The 20,085-nt window shown below is 34.5% G+C and overlaps 2 protein-coding genes across 2 annotated transcripts in view; both read right to left on the bottom strand.

Annotated features, from left to right (window-relative positions):
- Positions 1-20,085, bottom strand: part of EFCAB13 (EF-hand calcium binding domain 13) — a 331,371-nt gene that overhangs the window by 28,777 nt on the left and 282,509 nt on the right. Inside the window, 5 exon segments of the mRNA XM_058561286.1 lie at positions 11,355-11,408; positions 16,040-16,144; positions 16,754-16,807; positions 17,926-18,030; positions 18,881-18,934. Coding sequence (XP_058417269.1) covers positions 11,355-11,408; positions 16,040-16,144; positions 16,754-16,807; positions 17,926-18,030; positions 18,881-18,934 — 372 coding nt within the window.
- EFCAB3 (EF-hand calcium binding domain 3) overlaps positions 1-20,085 on the bottom strand; it is a 227,205-nt gene that overhangs the window by 187,845 nt on the left and 19,275 nt on the right. The gene's annotated exons all lie outside the window — the stretch shown is intronic.

Genomic DNA, 20,085 nt, shown 5'->3' with positions numbered 1-20,085 from the left:
TTTAATTAAGCCTTTTGGTTTAAATCAGCAGAAAATGAATCTCTCAAAGTTTACTGTCAGCAAAGTCTAAAATCCTAAACTTTTAGTCAATAAATTAGATATGTTGTATATTTCAAGTGTATATGTCTAGTATGGATTTCTTTTATTTATTCTCCTTGGAACCCACTTGGCTTCTTAAACTGGCACCATTTATTGGTTCTGGAAAGTTCTCTTCAAATATTGCCTCTGTCTCATTCTCTCTCTTTTTTCTTCCTGGCATTCCAATTAGATATATGTTATATTTTCTGTTCTATCCTCTATGTCTCTTAACTTCTCTTTCATATTTTCCATTTCTTTGTCTTTCTGTGCTACATATCTTGTAATTTCTTAAGTTCCTTAGTTCTTTCTTCAGCTGTTTATAAATTACTGTTAAATCCTTCAAATATTTTAAATTTCTACTATTTTCATTTCTCAAGGTTCTTTATCAAATCTGCTTGCTCTTTATTCATGTATATTCAAGTCTCTCTTTTAATTCTTTTTTTTTTTAACATTTATTCAAAGATATTTATTGAGCATCTGCTATGCTAGGTATTAGGATACAAACTCTGAGCCATACAGGCTTACAGTTTATAGAGACAAATAGTAATCAACAATCACAGGAGCAAACGTAAAACTGCTATTGTGGCAGTTGCTACAAAGAGGAGATAACATATATTTGTAATAGTGAGATCCCACCTTGTCAGAGAAAGCATAAGAGAGCCCTGGGTGGGATATGTAAATCTGTGTACATGTTCTTTTTTTTTTTTTTTTTTTTAATTTTTTGTTTATTGCAGTAACATTGGTTTATAACATTGTAAAAATTTCAGGTGTACATCATTATACTTCTATTTCTGCATAGATTACATCATGTTCACCACCAAAATACTGATTACAACCCATCACCACACACATGTACCGAATTATCCCTTTCACCCTCCTCCCTCCCCCATTCCCCTCTGGTAACCACCAATCCAATCTCTGTCTCTATGTGTTTGTTTATTGTTGTTATTATCTACTACTTAATGAAGGAAATCATATGGTATTTGACCTTCTCCCTCTGACATAGTTCACTTTGCATTATACCCTCAATGTCCATCCATGTTGTCACAAATGGCTGGATTTCATCATTTCTTATGGCTGAGTAGTAGTCCACTGTGTATATATACCACATCTTCTTTATCCATTTGTCCCTTGATGGGCACTTAGGTTGCTTCCAAGTCTTGGCTATTGTGAATAACGCTGCAATGAACACAGGGGTGCATGTACCTTTACAAATTGGTGTTTTCAAGTTGTTTGGATAAATACCCAGCAGTGGAATAGCTGGATCATATGGTAGTTCTATCCTTGATTTTTTGAGGAATCTCCATACTGTTTTCCATAGTGGCTGCACCAGTTTGCACTCCCACCAGCAGTGTGTGAGAGTTCCCTTCTCTCCACATCCTCTCCAAGACATGTTGTTTCCTGTCTTGTTAATTATAGCCATTCTGACGGGCGTGAGGTGATATCTCATTGTAGTTTTGATTTGCATTTCCCTGATAGTTAGTGATTTTGAACATCTTTTCATGTGTCTTTTGGCCATCTGTATATCCTCTTTGGAGAAATGTCTGTTCAGGTCTTTTGCCCATTTTTTAATTGGGTTGGTAGTTTTTTTGTTGTTGAGATGCATGAGTTCTTTATATATTTTGGAGATTAAGCTCTTATCAGATGTATGGTTTGCAAATATCTTCTCCCAATTGTTAGGTTGTCTTTTCGTTTTGTTGATGGTTTCCTTTGCTGTGCAGAAGCTTTTTAGTTTGATGTAGTCCCATTTGTTTATTTTTTCTATTGTTTCTCTTGCCTGGTCAGACATGGTGTTTGAAAAGATGTTGCTAAGACCGATGTCGAAGAGCGTACTGCCTATGTTTTCTTCTAGAAGTTTCACAGTTTCAGGTCTTACATTCAAGTCTTTAATCCATTTGGAGTTAATTTTTGTGTATGGTGTAAGGTAAGGGTCTACTTCCATTTTTTTGCATGTGGCTATCCAGTTTTCCCAACACCATTTGTTGAAGAGACTTTCTTTTCCCCATTGTATGTTCTTGGCTCCTTTGTCAAAGATTAGCTGTCCATAGATGTGTGGGTTTATTTCTGGGCTTTCGATTCTATTCCATTGATCTGTGTGTCTGTTTTTGTGCCAGTACCATGATGTTTTGGTTACTATAGCTTTGTAGTATATTTTGAAATCAGGGAGTGTGATACCTCCAGCTTTGTTCTTTTTTCTCAGGATTCCTTTAGCTATTCATGGTCTTTTGTTGTTCCACATAAATTTTAGGATTCTTTGTTCTATTTCTGTGAAAAATGTTGTTGGAACTTTGATAGGGATTGCATTGAATCTACAGATGGTTTTAGGAAGTATGGACATCTTAATTATGTTAATTCTTCCAATCCAAGAGCACGGAATATCTTTCCATTTCTTTGTGTCTTCTTCAATTTCTTTCAGAAATGTTTTATAGTTTTCGGTGTACTCTTTTAATTCTTAAACTATATGAAGCATGCTTATTTAATAATTTTTTTGTCTGACAATTCCAAAATCTAAAATCTCTGCTGATCTGATTCTGCTATATGTTGTTCATGATGGCTTTTACTCATGGTGCCTTGTTTCCTTGTTTATTAATTTTAGACTATGAACTGTTCTTTACGTGAAATTCTCTGTTTTGAGATGAAGATGAGTATCCTTCATCACATGAAGAACACTTCAACACATGTGAAGTGTTCCTTTAGAGATTATCTGAATTTGCTTATGTCAGTTGCCTGAGGGCATCAGTCATCCAGGATCACTTTAAATTTTCACTTTAAATTATCACTTTAAATGGAGGGGGCATGGCGGGGGAACTTGATGTAGCTTTAGTAGTGATGACCCCTCTCTTGTGCCCTGAGATCCAGCTATGCACATAGGAAGAGCAAAAGGTGGGTTCATTTCTCCTCCATTGTTCATCATGAGAATTCATATAACTATTGAGAATAAAAAAAGTACCTCAACTCCTAATAAAAGATTGATTCTTCCATAGCCATGGTAAAGTAACCACCACTACTGGTTTTAAACTTGTTTAATCAATTAATGACAACTTGCCTCAGTGAACACACTTCTGAAAGCCAACCAATCAGTGACAGCACTTTACTTCAGAAAGTCAGCCACATAGGAACAGTCACACTCCAGTTAATACTCTCATGAATACCAACCAACCAATCAGTCTTACTTCAGAAAGTGTGTTTCTACAATCTCCACCTACTCATGCTTCTGAGTTTGCCAATCTCTGAACGCCACACTTCCCCTGAATCCTATATGATCAGCATTCTGCTCTGCACAGTAGAGACTGCCTGACCAACTTTGTACTTTTTATTTTGGATAATGAGTGGTGGTGTCGGCTTTTAAGAATTCTGGAGAGTCCACTCATTTTGAAGACCCTCATTTGGCAGCATTAAGGGGACTGTTGGACCAATAGGTGTACTCACCAAGACCCTTGTGTCCAATTTCTACTTGTCTTCACATTTGCTGCCAAGCGAGTCAGTCTCAACAACAATTTGAGCTCTGACTGGTTTTACTGAGTTCTTTTGGTGAATTTATTTGGTTATCCTAAGATTTGTCTTCATTATTAGTGCTAGGTCTTTGTATAAGGTAATTAGACTTTTCGATTTGTAGTATGTTGTTTAGTAAGTATTTTTGCCATTAACTTGCCTATTTTCTCCTACTTGCTCTGCTTTTACTTTCATTTGTCTATTTGAATAAAGTCGTGTCTCATGTATTTTTTGTTGTTGTTGTCCTGGATTGTATTATTTTTATTGAATATATAAGTGAGGATCTCATAGGGGATGGATGAAATCATAGGCCCTTAAGGAATAATGGTTGTAGGTTTGTTAGACTGGCAACCAATTCTTGCAAGGCCACTAGTCAAGCTTAAAAAATCTTTATGAAAGCATCACTATCTTCTCATTTGTGAGAGTTTCTTTTAAAATTCTAAATTGTAGGGTCGGTGATTTTCATGTTGATAGTGCAGCCCTTTATAACCTCCGCTTGGCTGGAGAATCCAAGACTCCATTTATAAACATGCTTTCGACTGATTTTAGTAACTCTTTCTTGTTCATCCTGGGCTCTTTCATGTTTGTCTACGTCAACTCTTGTACTCACCTTAGTAAATGCCAGAATTTCTAAAAACAATGGCTATTTTGGGACACTTTTGACATATAAAAAATAAAAAATTAATACATGTAAGGGGATCTCTAAAAATTAGGAGAAAAAAATAACAAAATAGTACGATTCTTTAGTTGGTATATATACCAGCCTCAAAAAAAAAAACAAAAACCTATCTCCAAGATAGTTTCTCTAAGCTTCTGTAACCTACTCTCCTTTCATTACTCTCTCTCGCCCTCTCAGCTTTATCTATACTACTTGCTAATATTCTTTCTACTCTTTTTGCATCTTCCCTGACTTCCTAGACAAGGAACACTTCCTCATGGATTTTCTCAGAAAAGGATCAATGAATTGTATAATATCTCCTTAAAATTGTTAGACTAGAAATCAGTTTTACAAAAGTTAAATTTAAACCCTGGTCTAGAGCTCAGTTAGTTATAATTAAGGATTTTTTTAAACTTCAGAATGTTAGACAGAAGTTTATTGTAGAATTTGGGTTTTTGTTAAACACTTATCTTCCTGGACTACCAGATCTATATATCAACTAGTTTACTTAATTAGTAGCTCCTAAGATGGAGAAAATATTTAAAAGCAGCAGACTAAAGAAAGACAAGTAAAGAAATATGTAAATAAGCCAGTTGTGCCTGACTCGAAAATTGACCTTGAGAGGGTATTACTTAGGGCCATTTCAGAAGCCTTTCCCTCAGGTGTGGATTGGATAAAGATTTAAAATTGTAAACAAAATAAAGATAAACAATAGATTTCAGGAAAATTCCAAATAATATTCTGGGATAGGCCCAATAGTTGAAGTAAAGGAAGTCTTGTCCTTTCTTTGTACAAATGGACTTAGATCTGAATCAGGGGATACAGAAAAAATAAATTGAAATGGAAAATTGCCAATTTAGAAAATATCTAATATGTGGCTGAACATTTTCAGAGAGCTTTGACACAAAATAAGCTAGAAATGAAAAACAAACATATGACATTTCAGAGAAAACAACTAGTCCTCCAAACAGAAACAAGACCAAAAGGTCCTCTGTTTACAAACAATTGGGAATCTATGTATGCGGACACCTGTACCAAGCAGGGTGGCTATTAAAAGAACTAATGTTTAACCATATTGGCTAAGAAACAGAGGACAACAATCCAAAATCTATCTAGTGATATTGCTCCAACACAGACCTGGGCATCTGACAATTTGCTGTACTTTCTCTGTGTACCCAATGGGGACTGAATAAAGATAGATAACAACATTGTTTTATTGCTACAGGTGCCACTATATCTGTCATTAATCCCACACCATAAAACATCAAACCCCTTAGAGTAAATGTTTAAAGTCTGAAAAACAAGAAAGAAGGCAAATTAACTGGTAATAAATACAGCGAGAGAAAGAAAGAGTGAATGAGTGAGTTGCTCACATACTTTTGAGAAATAGAGACAGAGAGTAGATTTGTCTTAAAATAGTAATGTCTGATTGTGCCAGAATGTGAAAGAAGATAGTAAAAGACAAACTCAAAGGTGCATAGTAAGTTGTAAAATACTTGAGGGGAAATAAACTTTATTTACTAAATCACCAAAGTAGTGGGAATTTCTAACAATACTCAGTCTTTTTCTAAGTTCAAATCTGTATCTGTTTCTCTGGGACTATCATCAGGAAAATACTCTTTTCTTCTCTGTGATACAAGCTCTACAAACTTAATAGGTAAGGATCTACTTCTGACCAAGACTTTAATAAAACAATACTATTTATGATTCAAGAAATAATCAAAGAAGTAGCCATGGTCTCAGAACCCCTTAGGGTAAAGATTTCATTGATATAGGCAAAATAATTGAATCAGAGTCCATAAGAGTCTAGATTGATTCTTTCTTGATTATCATAAATCTTTCTTTTTGTCGGTACCTGAAAGGTTAGGAAGTCACCCCTGGTGGTCTAGTGGTTAAGATGCAGTGCTCTCACTGACATGGCCCAGGTTTGTTTCCTGGTCAGGGAACCACACCACCTATCTGTCAGCTGTCATACTTGATGGCTGCATGTTGCTGTGATGCTGAAAGCTATGCCACCTGTATTTCAAATACCAGCAGGGTCACCCATGGTGGACAGGTTTCAGTGGAGCTTCCAGACTAAGACAGACTAGGAAGAAGGACCTGGCCACCCACTTCTGAAAAAATTGGCCATGAAAACCCTATGAATAGCAGTGGAGCATCATTTGATATAGCGCCAGAAGGTGAGAAGATGGCGCAAAAAGACTGGGCAGGGTTCTGTTCTGCTGTACACAGGGTCGCCAGGAGTCAAAATTGACTTGAGGGCACCAACAACAATAAAAAGGTTAGGCCACACTTAAGGAGTGTTAACACAGCACATCAATAGCATACATAAAAGACTCATTGCTTATTATAGCTTATCCCTTTAATTCAGTAGCTTTGGCTATATCCTTCTTGCTTCAGAGCAACTGCAGTTTCTAATTAGTAAAGCATCTTCAGATTTCATATTAGGATCATCTTTAAATCTGATGATACCACATGCAGTTATGATCTCCATTGCTAACTGAAAATATCCAATATTTTTGTACTGGTTGGTTACCTAATTATGAAATATTGTTACTCTCTCCCCATATTACTATTCCTTGGTATAACACTCTCAATCCAGTGACTTTATTATCTTTACCCTATAAAGGAGAGTTCTATTTCTGTAACTGAAATTTCTGTAACAATACTTCTGTAGTTCAAGAAGTGTCCATGTCCTGAACAGATCTTTTGGACAGTTCAGTACCAAATTTTGACTTAATATTATTTGTTAATGGTCTTGTCTTAAAAGTGAAAGGGACCACAGTAGGCTAAATATGCACTAATTAGTCTAGTTTCTCTTGAAAGATCGAATTCCTAAACAGATACTAGATTGGTTCAAGTGATTGAATGTTGGCTATTTCTAGAGATTTCAAATCGGTAAAACTAAATGATAGATGATATGCTTTTGTAGTAATTATTACTTGATGCCTTGATGCTGCTCAAAGAAATTGCTATCATAAAAGTAGAAGCCTACAGTAAAATAGGTAATATAAAGACTAGAGATCATCTTACTAAATAGACTATTCTGCAGAAAAGAGTTAACATAGCAGGCCTGAGGCTGCTATTTTTAAAAGAACCTCCTTGCCAGGTTGGTACTTGGCTGGCATCTGGGAACTTGACTTTCAGAATGTTCCCTCTAATACTGACTGATAAGGCTAGTTCACTGTGCCTAGACTCACACAAACAATGTGACTTATGGTGAGTAGTTGCTTTTCTTCTGGGAGGTTGGTATTTTGGTAGTTGTTAGGCAGAGGCTTTCTATGTGAGTAGCCCCCAATAAAAAGTCCTGGGTACTGAGTCTCTAATGGGTTTCCCTGGGCACACATGTGTAACTACATTTTTGCTGCTGGAGGGAAGTATATTCTTCGTCGCCTCTCATAAGAGGGAGAGCGTAGGAAGCCTACATGTGGATTCCTCCAGAATCTGCCTATATCTTTTTCTCTTACTGATCCAGCTATATATCCTTGCTGTTAACTCTTTGTAATGTACAGTTCTATAGGTTTTGACAAATGCAACATGTCAGGTATTCACTGTTACAGTAACATACGGAATAGTTTCACTGCCCTAAAGTTCCCTTGTGGTCCTCCTATTCATCTCTCTTCCCTACATCCCTCCCACCCAAATACTGGCAACCACTGATTTTTTTTACTATCTCTATAGTTTTGCCTTTTCCAAAATGCCATGTATTGGAATCATATAGTATGTAGCCTTTTCAGACTGGCTTCTTCCACTTAGCAATATGCATTTAAGGTTTCTCCATGTCTTTTCATGGATTGATAGCTCATTTCTTTCTATCATTGAATAACATTCCATTATATGGATGTACCACAGTTTGCTTATCCATTCATCTATTGAAGGACATCTTGTTTGCTTCCAAGTTTTGGCAATTATGAATAAAGCTGCTATAAACATTCGTGTGCATGTTTTTGTGTGGACATAAGTTTTCAACTCATTTGGGTAAATACCTAATGTGCGATCGCTGGATCTTATGGTAAAATTAAGTTTAGCTTTGTAAGAAACTGCCAAATTGTCTTCCAAAGTTGCTGTACCATTTTGCATTCCTATCAGCAATGAATGTAGTGTAGTGTTATCTCACTGTTGTTTTAATTTGCAATCCCCTAATGATATATGATGTTGAGCATCTTTTCATATGCTTATTTGCCATCAGTATATCTTCTTTGGTGAGGTGCTTGTTCAGATCTTTTGTTCACTTTTTAATTAGGTTATTTGTTTTCTTATTGCTGAGTTTTAAGAATTCTTTGAATATTTTGGATACAAGTCCTTTATCAGATATGCGTTTTGCAATTATTTTCTGCCTGTCTGTGGTTTGTCTTTTCATTTTTTTAACTAAAGTCCTTTTTGAAGGAACTCTTATAGATCAGAAAAACAAGTGTAGGATCAGATTCAAAGATTCCATTATAGAAGCACAAAATTTGACCTCAATGCTATAAAGAAACAATTGGAATGATAAGTCATAATATCCATGAGGATAAAATCCAGCAAAGCCAGGATTGCTACCTAGTTGCACCAGAAAAAATTTCAAATGAGTATTTGCCAAAATCATACATAAACAACCCACCACTATAGGAACAAACTTGCTACATTATTAAACACTGATTAGGACATTTTGTATCATATCAGAGGACATGGGCCAATTCATGCCTCCTCTGAAACTAAAACTAGTTACAGAAAATCTGTAATCATGAGATCTGGATTAGAACCACACACTTAAGGGACTCTTTGAGCACATCCAAATGGATTTTATACAGCTGCTTCTCTCTGAGTTAGGAACATGTACTAATAATATTATTTTTATTTTCTGGATGGATTGAAACATTCTCTTGTCAAAAATCCACAGCACTCATACTGGCTAACAACCTTTTAGATATCCTGCTACCTACTTAGGGCATTCCAACTTATCTATTCAATTATAGGGAAACACATTTTATTTTTTCAATTATTCATGATTATACAAAAAGTTTTGCCTGTTATTTAAAAACTTCACTGTCTTTTGAATACCAAAACCTCTGGAAAAATGAAAGAGACATTATCACAATTGGAAAGTTACACCATTAGAGACCTTAAATTGAGGTTCTCCAGAGAGCTCCAACAAGCAAGTGGTTCATGTAAGTCCTCTGCTGACCCAAGATCCAAGATCCTCAGAACAAGTGGAAAACTGCATGAAGTCCAGAGCTTCCATACAAGACCATCAGAATAAGAAAACACTGATTGTCAGTGCTTTGGATATTTTTCACATATTTTTCTTATTTTTTGTCATATTTTTCCTTTTTACTTATTTAATATCATACACTTCTGATTTAGCCTGTCATGATCTTCCTTACTACTACTAATAACTTATTGAAGTTTAAGTTTTACTAGGGACAATCACTTTACTAGAGTTAGAACAATCCTAACTCTATAACTCAGCTTTTTTACTAGCAAACCAGTTTAAAGAATTACTGGTTATGTTCTGTGGGGATAATAGACAATTCTAAGTGCATAGTTTTCCAACAGTCTCAATGGGTCTTGTCTCCTTATAAAGAGTCCAAGGGGGGAGAAACTTTTCTGGGGAAATAAATAATATCTGGTGGAAGAGATTCCTAAGTATAATGTATTCCATCCACAGGAATAAAAAAAAATTGTTTCTCACCTTGACTGACCTAGTATATAATACAGTCCATGCCCTAAACAGTACAATAAATCAGTTAAAATTGTTTATATATATACATACATACACACACAATGGAATACTACTCAGCCATAAAAAAGACAAAATCATGCCATTTGTGACAACACGGATAGACTTTGAAAGAATTATGCTAAGCAAAATAAGTCAGATGGAGAAAGACAATTACCATATGACTTCACTCATATGTGGAAAATAAACAAACAAACACATAGATACAGAGAACAGATTGGTGGTTACCAGAGGGGAAGGGGGTGGTAAGAGGGTGAAAGGGGTAAAGTGGCACATGTGTATGGTGACGGATGGCAGCTAGACTTTTGGAGATGAACACAATGCAGCCTATAAGAAGTCCAAATGTACACCTGAAATTTATATAATGTTGTAAACCAATGTGACCTCAAAAATAATCCCCGAGATAAATGACAGAAGTGCCTTGAATTTTCTTTTGGCCACCTAAAGGGGGATTTGTACCATTGCTAATACTTCATATTGTACTTCGATTCACACTACAGGTCAAATTTATATCTAAGTTAAAGAAAAGACAACTTGGTTATTTAAGGTAGACTTAAGGCATTATTAGGACTAGTTTTCTTTCAGGCCTGAGAAATACTGGACCACGACTCCAGAGTGTCTTCCAGTTTCTTCTTATAATACTTTCAGCTAGTTTAGTTTGTCTCACAGCTGTTTGAGGTCTGCTTTTCAGAGTCTTAAATGTTTCTATGCAGCAAGTGCATCCACAGATAATTAAACAAATGATTCAAAGACAAAAACAGGATGAAATCATCCCAACACTCAGATGTCAGCTCATCTCAAGGAGAATCAACAATAGTGGAGAATGCCTGGACAATTCCTGAGGTCTCTCCTATGGTTTTGGTTGAGGGAGGATCAAAGGGTGAAATTAGGACTAAAAACATTCCCACTCTATTAAGAAAAGGTTGTTGTCATGGCTACAGAACATTATCAAATGAATCTAAATTATGAAAAACAAAACATGTGTTTGTACAGCAACATCTTCTATTGCTAGATGAACAACAAAGACCTAAGGACACCTGCTGTATTATACAGAATGAATACTAGACTTAGAAATATGACATTGTTCCTTATTTATAATAAAAAGCATGTCCTCATACTGTCGGAGAAAAATACTACATATAATAATATGAGGTTAATATAATTGCCCAGAAAATTATGATGTTTTTGATGACCTATTCAAATAATTATGTCTGTATATAGCATCTCAGTTATTACCTAAATTTCTTGTCTTACACAAAAATCTAGTACCTCTATTACAAAAGCATAGGTAATCAAAGTAGGTAGATGAAAATGTTCAATTAAGGCAAGGTTAAAATGGTGAAGTTAACAAGGGATGGTAGGAAATATCACTAAAACAATATAAAGAATTAAGTCATTTTCACTTACCTAAAACAGTACTCAATTCTTCCATCAATGTATTTAGTTTGATCTTCCCTTCATCTATAAGACAAGGCAAAATTGGACACCAATAAATCCAAACTCAGAATAAAAGCATGAAACATAAAGTACTTACATTATGAAGTAGAGCCTAGATGAAGGCTATTCACCATATCTTGTCCTTTTAAAATTTATAATTCTTGGACTATAATGGGTAACTCCATTATCTGCAACAGGGACTATGATTGCTTGAACCATAAAGTCTATCTTAGGTAAAATGTTTTCTCAAGTCTTTTGGACTCATTCTGTTTCTAACTCCATGTTTCTCTAGAAAAGGCTGGTAACACATGACTGGTATACATTTAAGGCCACCGTTTATGGTATTATGTTATTTTCTATCATTGGAGAAAGACAAAGAATTCCAGGAAAAGGAGCAATGAAGAGCACAGTGTGTGGTGAACTAAAGCTTTTAAATTTTGCTTGAGGGAAAAATGCCATGTAAAGAGCAGAAAGATGAGTCAAAAGAGGCTGGTTGGAGTTAACAGTTTAGACTTTGACATCAGACTACCTGGATCGGGGAATATAGCAGCAGAAAAAGATAAAAATCTTAGCTCCACAAAGTTTACATTAATTTGTTTTGTATATGGCTGTATCCCTAAGGCTGAAACAGAGACTGTTAGGTATCAGGTGTTCAACAGATATCTGTTACATGAATGAATAAATTAACTGAATGAGAAAATTCATAAAAATGCTGAGCACTGCATCTGGCATATTGTAAGACTCAATGCATATAAGCCATGAGGGGTCATTGAAAGGTTTTAATTTGAAGAATAACAAGTTCAGATTTTCACCTTAGTTAAGTCATCCTGGCAAGTGTGTGTGTGTGGGGGGGCGGCAATACGGCCATTAGACCAGTCAGGAGGCTTCTGTAGTAGTCTAAGCCAGGGATGATGAGGATTTGAATTTAAGAGTAAAGTAGCAAAGATAGAGATAGATCTGGGATATTTTTAAGAGGAAAAAATGAAGGAGCATGACAAGTCAAAGATGATTTGTGGATTATTTCATGGATAATTGTGGGTAGATGATAATGGCATAGAAATTTAAAAAAATCAAGAATTAGGAATGAATTTAACAGGGAAAATAGTTTACTTTTTATATGTAGAGTTTGGAATGCCAGTGGAAAATCTATGTCTCCATAGATTGGTTGAGAGAGGAGATCTCTTAATTGACCTCCATTTAACCAACCTGATGGTCTGAACTTCATTTTTCATTCCTACTGCAAAACATTCAGACTGATGCTAATGGCATGCCAAACTTTCACATCTGGTAAGCTACACTTTTAGTAAGCCAGTGCATTTGTGTTTTTATGGGTTGAGTTGTTGAGTTTGTTTCCAGGCTTGTTTATAAATAGTTGTACTTATTATTAAATTGATGATAACATAATCATTATACAAACTGATGAACTATAAATGGAAAAGGGAGTTATTACCATAAAAACAAATTTGAATGATTTGGAAAGTTTATGTAAACGCAAATTTCTAAAAAAGTTCTGTTGAATTTGGTGTGGATAAAATAACTATAAAATGACTGGAGAAACAATTAAAATCTAGATGGATTCTGACCGGAATTTCTGCTTAACTTTTAAAAAAGCACCTGCTCCATTTAAGAGAGACCGAAAAACGGAGTTAGATGATAAATGGGTACGTTTGTCCAAGAAAATCTCCAAAGAGCACGGCTACATTAAATTAAAATGTCATTGGCCCAATTTTTTTCATTCAAATAAAATGTTTAAGGTATGTACATATCATTTTTATGATTCCTTACTTTAACTGGAGTTTTAGATTATCTGACCAATGACTTGCCCCATCATGCTAGATAAAAAGACTTTACTGTCCTAAACTGAAGTTAATGAGATAAATATAAATAAAAAGATTTGAAATCTTAAAGATATATGGTTAAGCAAAATCATTGGGAACAGTGTGGTGGTGGAAAGAACAATAGACTGAAAATAGAACTGTTATAGTACTATCATTTAAGCCAGTGATTTTCAAAATTTTTGATAGTTAAGCCACACTAAGAACTTCGAACACACACACATACACACACACACACAACTGATCATAAGGACTCATGAAACAATACATAGCTTTACTATTACATTCTATTTCATTAAAAAAATACTCACTTGACCCACCGGTTTGAAAGGAGAAAGAGAAGGCCATAAAAAATGAGCCTTAGGACCAAGACAAGGGTGTCTACTCTCACCATTCATATTCAATGTAGTACTGGAAATCCAAACCAGAGCAATCAGACAAAAAAAGAAAAGGTATCCAAATAGGAAAGGAAGAAGTAAAATTGTCTTCGTTTGCCGATGATATGATCTTATATACAGGAAATCCTAAAGAGTTCACCTAAAAACTGTTAAAACTAATCAATGAATTCAGTAAAGTTGCAGGATACAAAATCAACATAAGAAATCGGTTGTGTTCCTATACACTAACAATGAAATATCTGAAAAAGAAATAAAGAAAACAGTCCCATTCACAATAGCATAAAAAAATAATAAAATACTTAGGAATAAATTTAACTAGGGAGGTGAAATATCTATACAATGAAAACCACAACACTTAGACGAAAGAAATTGAAGAAGACACAAAAATGGAAAGATATCCCATCTTCATGCGTCAGAAACATTAATATTGTTAAAATGTCCATAGTACTCAAATCCATCTATAAATTCAATGCAATCTCTATCAAAATTCCAATGGCATTTTTCACAGACATAGAAAAAACAATCCTAAAATTTGTATGGAACCACAAAAGACCTCAAACAGCCAAAACAATCTCGAGAAAGAAGAATAAAGCCAGAGGCATCACACTTCTTGACTTCAAACTATGCTACAAAGCTAATCAAAACAGTACAGTACTGGCATAAAAATAGACACATAGACCAATGGAAAAGAATCAAGAGCCCAGAAATAAACCCTAACATATACAGTCAACTGTCAACAAGGCAGCCAAGAATAGGCAACAAGGAAAGGATAGTCTCTTCAATAAATGGTGCTGGGAAAACTGGATAACCACATGCAAAAGAATGAAATAGGACCACTACCTTATATGACTCACAAAAATTAATGAAAATGGATTAAAGACTTAAATGTAAGACCTGAAACTGTAAAACTCCTAGAAGAAAATACAGGGAAAAGCTCCTTCACATGAGTCTTGGAAATAATTTTTTGGATATGACACCAAAAGCACAAGCCACAAAAGCAAAAATAAACCAGTGGGACCATATCAAACTAAAAAGCTCTGCATAGCAAAAGGAACAATCAACAAAATGAAAAAGCAACCTAGAGAATGGGAGAAAATATTTGCAAACCATATATCCGATAAGGGGTTAATATTCAAAATATATAAGGAACTCATATACTCAATGGCAAAAAAACCAAACCCATCCAATTAAAAAATGGGCAGAGAAACTGAATAGCCATCTTTCCAAAGCAGACATACAAGTCGCCAACAGGTACATGAAAAGGTGCTTGACTTTGCTAATCATCAGGGAAATGCAAATCAAAACCACAAAGAAATATCACCTTAGAATGGCTATCATCAAAAAGACAAGAGATAGTGAATGCTGGTGGTGAGGATGTGGAGAAAATGGAACCCTTGTTCACTTTTGGTGGGAATGTAAATAAGTACAGCCACTATGGAAAACAGTATGGAAGTTCCTCAAGAAATTAAAAATAGAAGTGCCATATGATCCAGCAGTCCCACTTGTGGGTATACAAAGGAAATAAAAACAGGATGTCAAAGAGATATCTGTAGTCCCATATTTATTGCAGCATTATTCACAATCGCCATGATATGGAAAAAATCTAAGTGTTTGTCAACAGATGAATAGATAATGAAGATGTGGTATATTACAATCACGTACTGCATAATGACATTTCGGTCAATGACAGACTGCATATATGACAGTGGTCCCATAAGATTAGTACCATATAGACTAGTGTGTAGTAGGCTATCACATCTAGGTTTTTGTAAGTAAACTCTATGATGTTCCCACAATGACGAAATTGCCTAAAGTATTTCTCAGAATATATCCCCATCACTCAGTGACACAAGACTGTATATACAACAGAAAATTTTTCAGCCTTGAGAAAGAAGGAAATCTTGCCTTTTGAGACAACAAGGATGGACTTTGAGGGCATTGTACTAAGTGAAATAAGTCAGACAAAGAAAGACTAATACCGTATCATCTCACTTACGTGTGAAATCTAAAAAAGCTGAACTCATAGAAACAGAGAGTAGAATGGTGGTTACCAGGGGCTGGAGGGTGGGGGAAATGGGGAGATATTGGTCAAAGGGTACAAACTTCCAGTTATAAGGCAAATAAATTCTGAGGATCTAATGTACAGCATGGTGATCATAGTCAATAATACTGTATTAAATACTTAAAAGTTGCTATGGGATTAGATCTTAAATGTTCTCAACATAAAAAAATGATAATTATGTGACGTGATGGAGGAGTTAGTTAACGCTATGGTGGTAATAATTTTGCAATATGTAAGTATCAAATCAACAAGCTGTATACTTTAAACTTACACAATGTTATATGTCAATTATATCTCAATAAAGATGGAAAAAAAGATTAAGTGCCCCTTAAAAATTATAGGGGTGATTACTGTGCTCACCATCATCTGGCAGTCTTTCTATCAGATCCATGAATTCTTGTTCTGTGATGTTGATTCTCATGTTTTCTAAAAGAGTGTCCAGCTTATTGACATCAACATTGCCTACTAAGTAAGGGACAAGAAAGGAATACAGTAAAATTGAATGATTCTAAAACTGGACTACACATTCACTCTGTTATGTTATCCTTCTTTAGAGTATGTGCTTTATTACAATAAAAAACACTTCATTCATTTCTTAGTATTATTGTTAAGATTTTCAAGACAAACACCAGAACTCCAGTCTTGTCCAGTTAATAGAAGAATAAAGTTAGAACTCATTCCCTCCAATTTTATGTTGGGAATATTGAAAGGCCACAGCTAGAGATGACTGCAGAATATTCTGCAAAAAGGAGTTATTTTTGTTGCCTGTACTTCCAAATTATTTGTCTCTACTTTTGACTGAAATCGTTATCTGAGAGCCTTCATTCTTCACCTTTTGCTTTGTATTTTTAAATTTATTTTGTTTCTTTGGGGCTGAGTTAGGAAAATCCAAGAAAGTTGAACATTTTCTGCCAAATCTTAATAAAGGAAACTACTTGGTAAATACTTGGTAAGATGCAGATCTACTGAAGGAAGCATAAATAAAGACTCAGTTATATAGGAAAAGAGGATTCATATTTTAACAATACAAATAAGGGTTTCAGAGCAAGTCTTTTCACTGTGCTTCTTACTCACGTTTGTGAGACTTTATGCCTTTCATCAATCTTTTCTGATACACTTTTCCATCAGCTATAAAAAAATGGGATATTTTGGAAGTGCAGTCAGAAATATAGTACAGAAAGAAAGAATTTAGAAATCTTCACCTAAGGAACATTCCAAATGCAAATAGATAATACATGTACCAAAATGTTCACTCTCAGCAGTAAAGGAGTGAAACGCAAATCATAATAATAAGATGCTATTTTTTTCCCCATATTGATAATGTAGGAAAAATAACATTCTCAAATGCTGTTTTTGGGAGTTCATATTTCCATTTCCTGGAATGAAATGTGACAAAACAAATAAAATATCTTGCATTTTGCAATTTTACATAATGGAATTTAATCTCAAGAAATTTTAGGATGTTTGCAAAGATTTATCCACAAGGTTGCCAAATAAAAAAGAACATATATTCACAGATGAGAACTGGAAAAATAGCTCTCAAATTTTTGACATTAGTTATCACTTTGAGGTGGGAATAGAGATAGTTTTATTTTCACTTATCTGCATTATCAAGCTTTCTATGACGAATATACATATTAACATTGTGAGGAGGTAAGTTACAAATAAATTAATATATACATAAAATATACATAAATATCTATCTATCTATCAATCATCATCTATCTTAAAAGCACTAGAAGGAAATGCACTAATACATTAATAGTGGTTATCTTTGGATATGGAATTAAAAGCATTTTTTATTTTCCTAAATTTTTAAAAATTTCATCTAATAAGGACGTTAAAAACTGTAGCCTTTTCTCAATATATAAAATTATCCACTTTTTGGTAAACTATATATTCTGTGCTGCAGAAACACACACAGCTATATTATTAAGTTTGTTTTTTATCTTCTCTTTACCCCTGCTTCTCTCCCCCACCTCTCTTCTTTCTTTCTTATTTAAACGTAGTTTTACAAATCCAGCTATTCAGCAACCTAAGGGTTGAGTGACGAACTTTGCCTTTGATAGCAACTTACAGCTGAAAGGGTTAGATTGATGATTTTTAAATTAAAATCTAAGTGATGAAACTTTTCTTTGTATTAGCATTAGCTTTCCAATAGTTTTCAAGCATTTTTGGTTTATTTTTCACATAGTTCCACAAAACCAGACTTCCTAAAAAACCCAGATAGTACCCACAAGACTTACCATTAACTGGCAGTGTCTGCAGCAAGTTCGAGCGTTCATTAGGCGTGAGCTCAACCCCCAAGTTTCCCAAAACAGTTTCAAGTTTACTGGTATCAACTTTACCTCCTTTGGAAAAAAAAAAGGATTGCTGACACATGGCAATTTTAGGACTTATAACGATCTGAAATAACAAAAAAGCTGGCTCATATAATGCCATCTTTACTTTCACATTCTCACATATTCCAATAGTGTTTAAGGACAGTGAGACAGAACTTATTCCTTGATTGTCCATAAAGAGAGAGTGGTTTCCCAAGCCTAGTGGCAAGACACCATGGAAAAAAATCAGATTACATAATTGGCCAGTAATCTAGGGTATTGGGTCTTTTTTCTTTTTAAAGCTGAATCATGTGATTATTATTTAAAGCAACTCTATCAACTTAATTTTCTAAAAATATTCATCTTCCTATATTCTATGCCTACCTAGATTTCGGCTATTTAGACCAGCAGTTATTAACTCAAAAGCTCGCAGGAGCCTGGAGGTAGAAGAAATGAGTGAAACTGGCTGTGGTGAAGTGACCATCACATGCTTTGTCCAAAGAGAAAACACACCAGCTATTGTTGTGAGGGAATGTAGGGCCAGTGTGGCCAAATCTTACAAAACTTGACTGCAGATTGGATTCAACTCATGGTGGCCAATTTGTGACCTCTGATTTAAACACTGGTAAAGATCAGCATAATACTGCCAGAAACTACAGAAAATATAATTTATTACTCAAACATCGCCACTTATTTTTATGGCTGAATTTTATATAATTCAAAGTTAAAGGCAGAAGAAAAGTTACATGTAAATATTTAATTATAAATATGTAAAATATCAGCATTAATAAATCTATGATGTAATATTGCGAAAACACTATGCAAAATATAATATAGGGTTAGAATTAAATTAAAAATGTTTTAGTAATGTCTTACTCACCTGAAAAAGGTTTTACTTCATTCATCAACTTTTCCAGATCAACCTTACCATTAACTGTAAGACAAGGAATAAATTGCACAGAAACATGACAATAAGACTAAGAAAATGATGTTGCACAGAGCAGAAGAATTTAGCAGCATTTATTTGCTCTCGAAAATTTAACCTTTTGCAGGTACAGATTTCCAGTTATAAAATAAATAAGTCATGTGGATGTAATGTACAGAATGGTGACTATAGTTAATAATACTCTGTTGCAATTTGAAAGTTGCTAAGAGAGTAGATCTTAAAAGTTCTTATCACAAGAAGAAAAAATTTGTAACTATATATGGTGATGGATGTTAACTAGACTTATTGTGGTGATCATTTTGCAATACATACAAATATTGAATCATTATGTTGTACACATGAAACTAACATAATGTTACACGTCAATTATACCTCGGTTGAAAAAAATAGAAGCTGGTTTCACACACATACACACACACATATACACTAATACAACCTTTTGCTACATCCTTCATGAGAAAGTATAAGAATAAAGATGAAATCTCAAATAATAATAAACACAACTATTTCCTGAATATAATTAATAGCCCAGCATCTCTGACGTATTATGCTTTAGGGAAGAAAAGAGGCTAATCCCTGTTATTTAGTTTCTGAAAAGAAAGGTGCTTGTTTTTTTTCCCCTAGCAAAATAATACTCCATGTTGATGAGAAAATCTAGCTATAACCTAGGAATCATGGAATATAATGTAGTTATTTCATGAATTCAAAAAACTTTTCTTTTTGAGTACGCACAAAGTATCAGTAGAATGGCCAGAAAAGTATATCACTTATCAACAATGTTGTTAACTCTGTGATGAGAAGAATTTTTGGACCTTATTCTTTGTCTATTAAAGTATTCCCAGTCACTAATAATTTCTACATCAACACTAGCTACAGACCAGGACAGAATGGAAAATGTGTGTTGATTCAACTAGACTATTATAGGTAATAATAGCCTATCATGAAAAAAGATGGGATCCTTGAAAGGGATTACAACTTTTTGGACTGGCTTTGTATATGGGTTGCTGTGGTGAGGATTCATACAAATTCTTTCATCTTTTTCTTTGCCCATCTGGTTTATAACCGGGAAAATTCTGACCCAAGATGAAAGGGCTCTCTGCCATAGGCCATTTAATTGGGGATTTCCACTGAAAACTGGG

The sequence above is a fragment of the Diceros bicornis genome, chromosome 18 (assembly GCF_020826845.1).
Source record: "Diceros bicornis minor isolate mBicDic1 chromosome 18, mDicBic1.mat.cur, whole genome shotgun sequence".
Classification (NCBI taxonomy): Eukaryota; Metazoa; Chordata; class Mammalia; order Perissodactyla; family Rhinocerotidae; genus Diceros; species Diceros bicornis.
The sequence above is the reverse complement of the archived record's forward strand: the minus strand, read 5'-3'. Positions and strand labels throughout refer to the sequence as shown.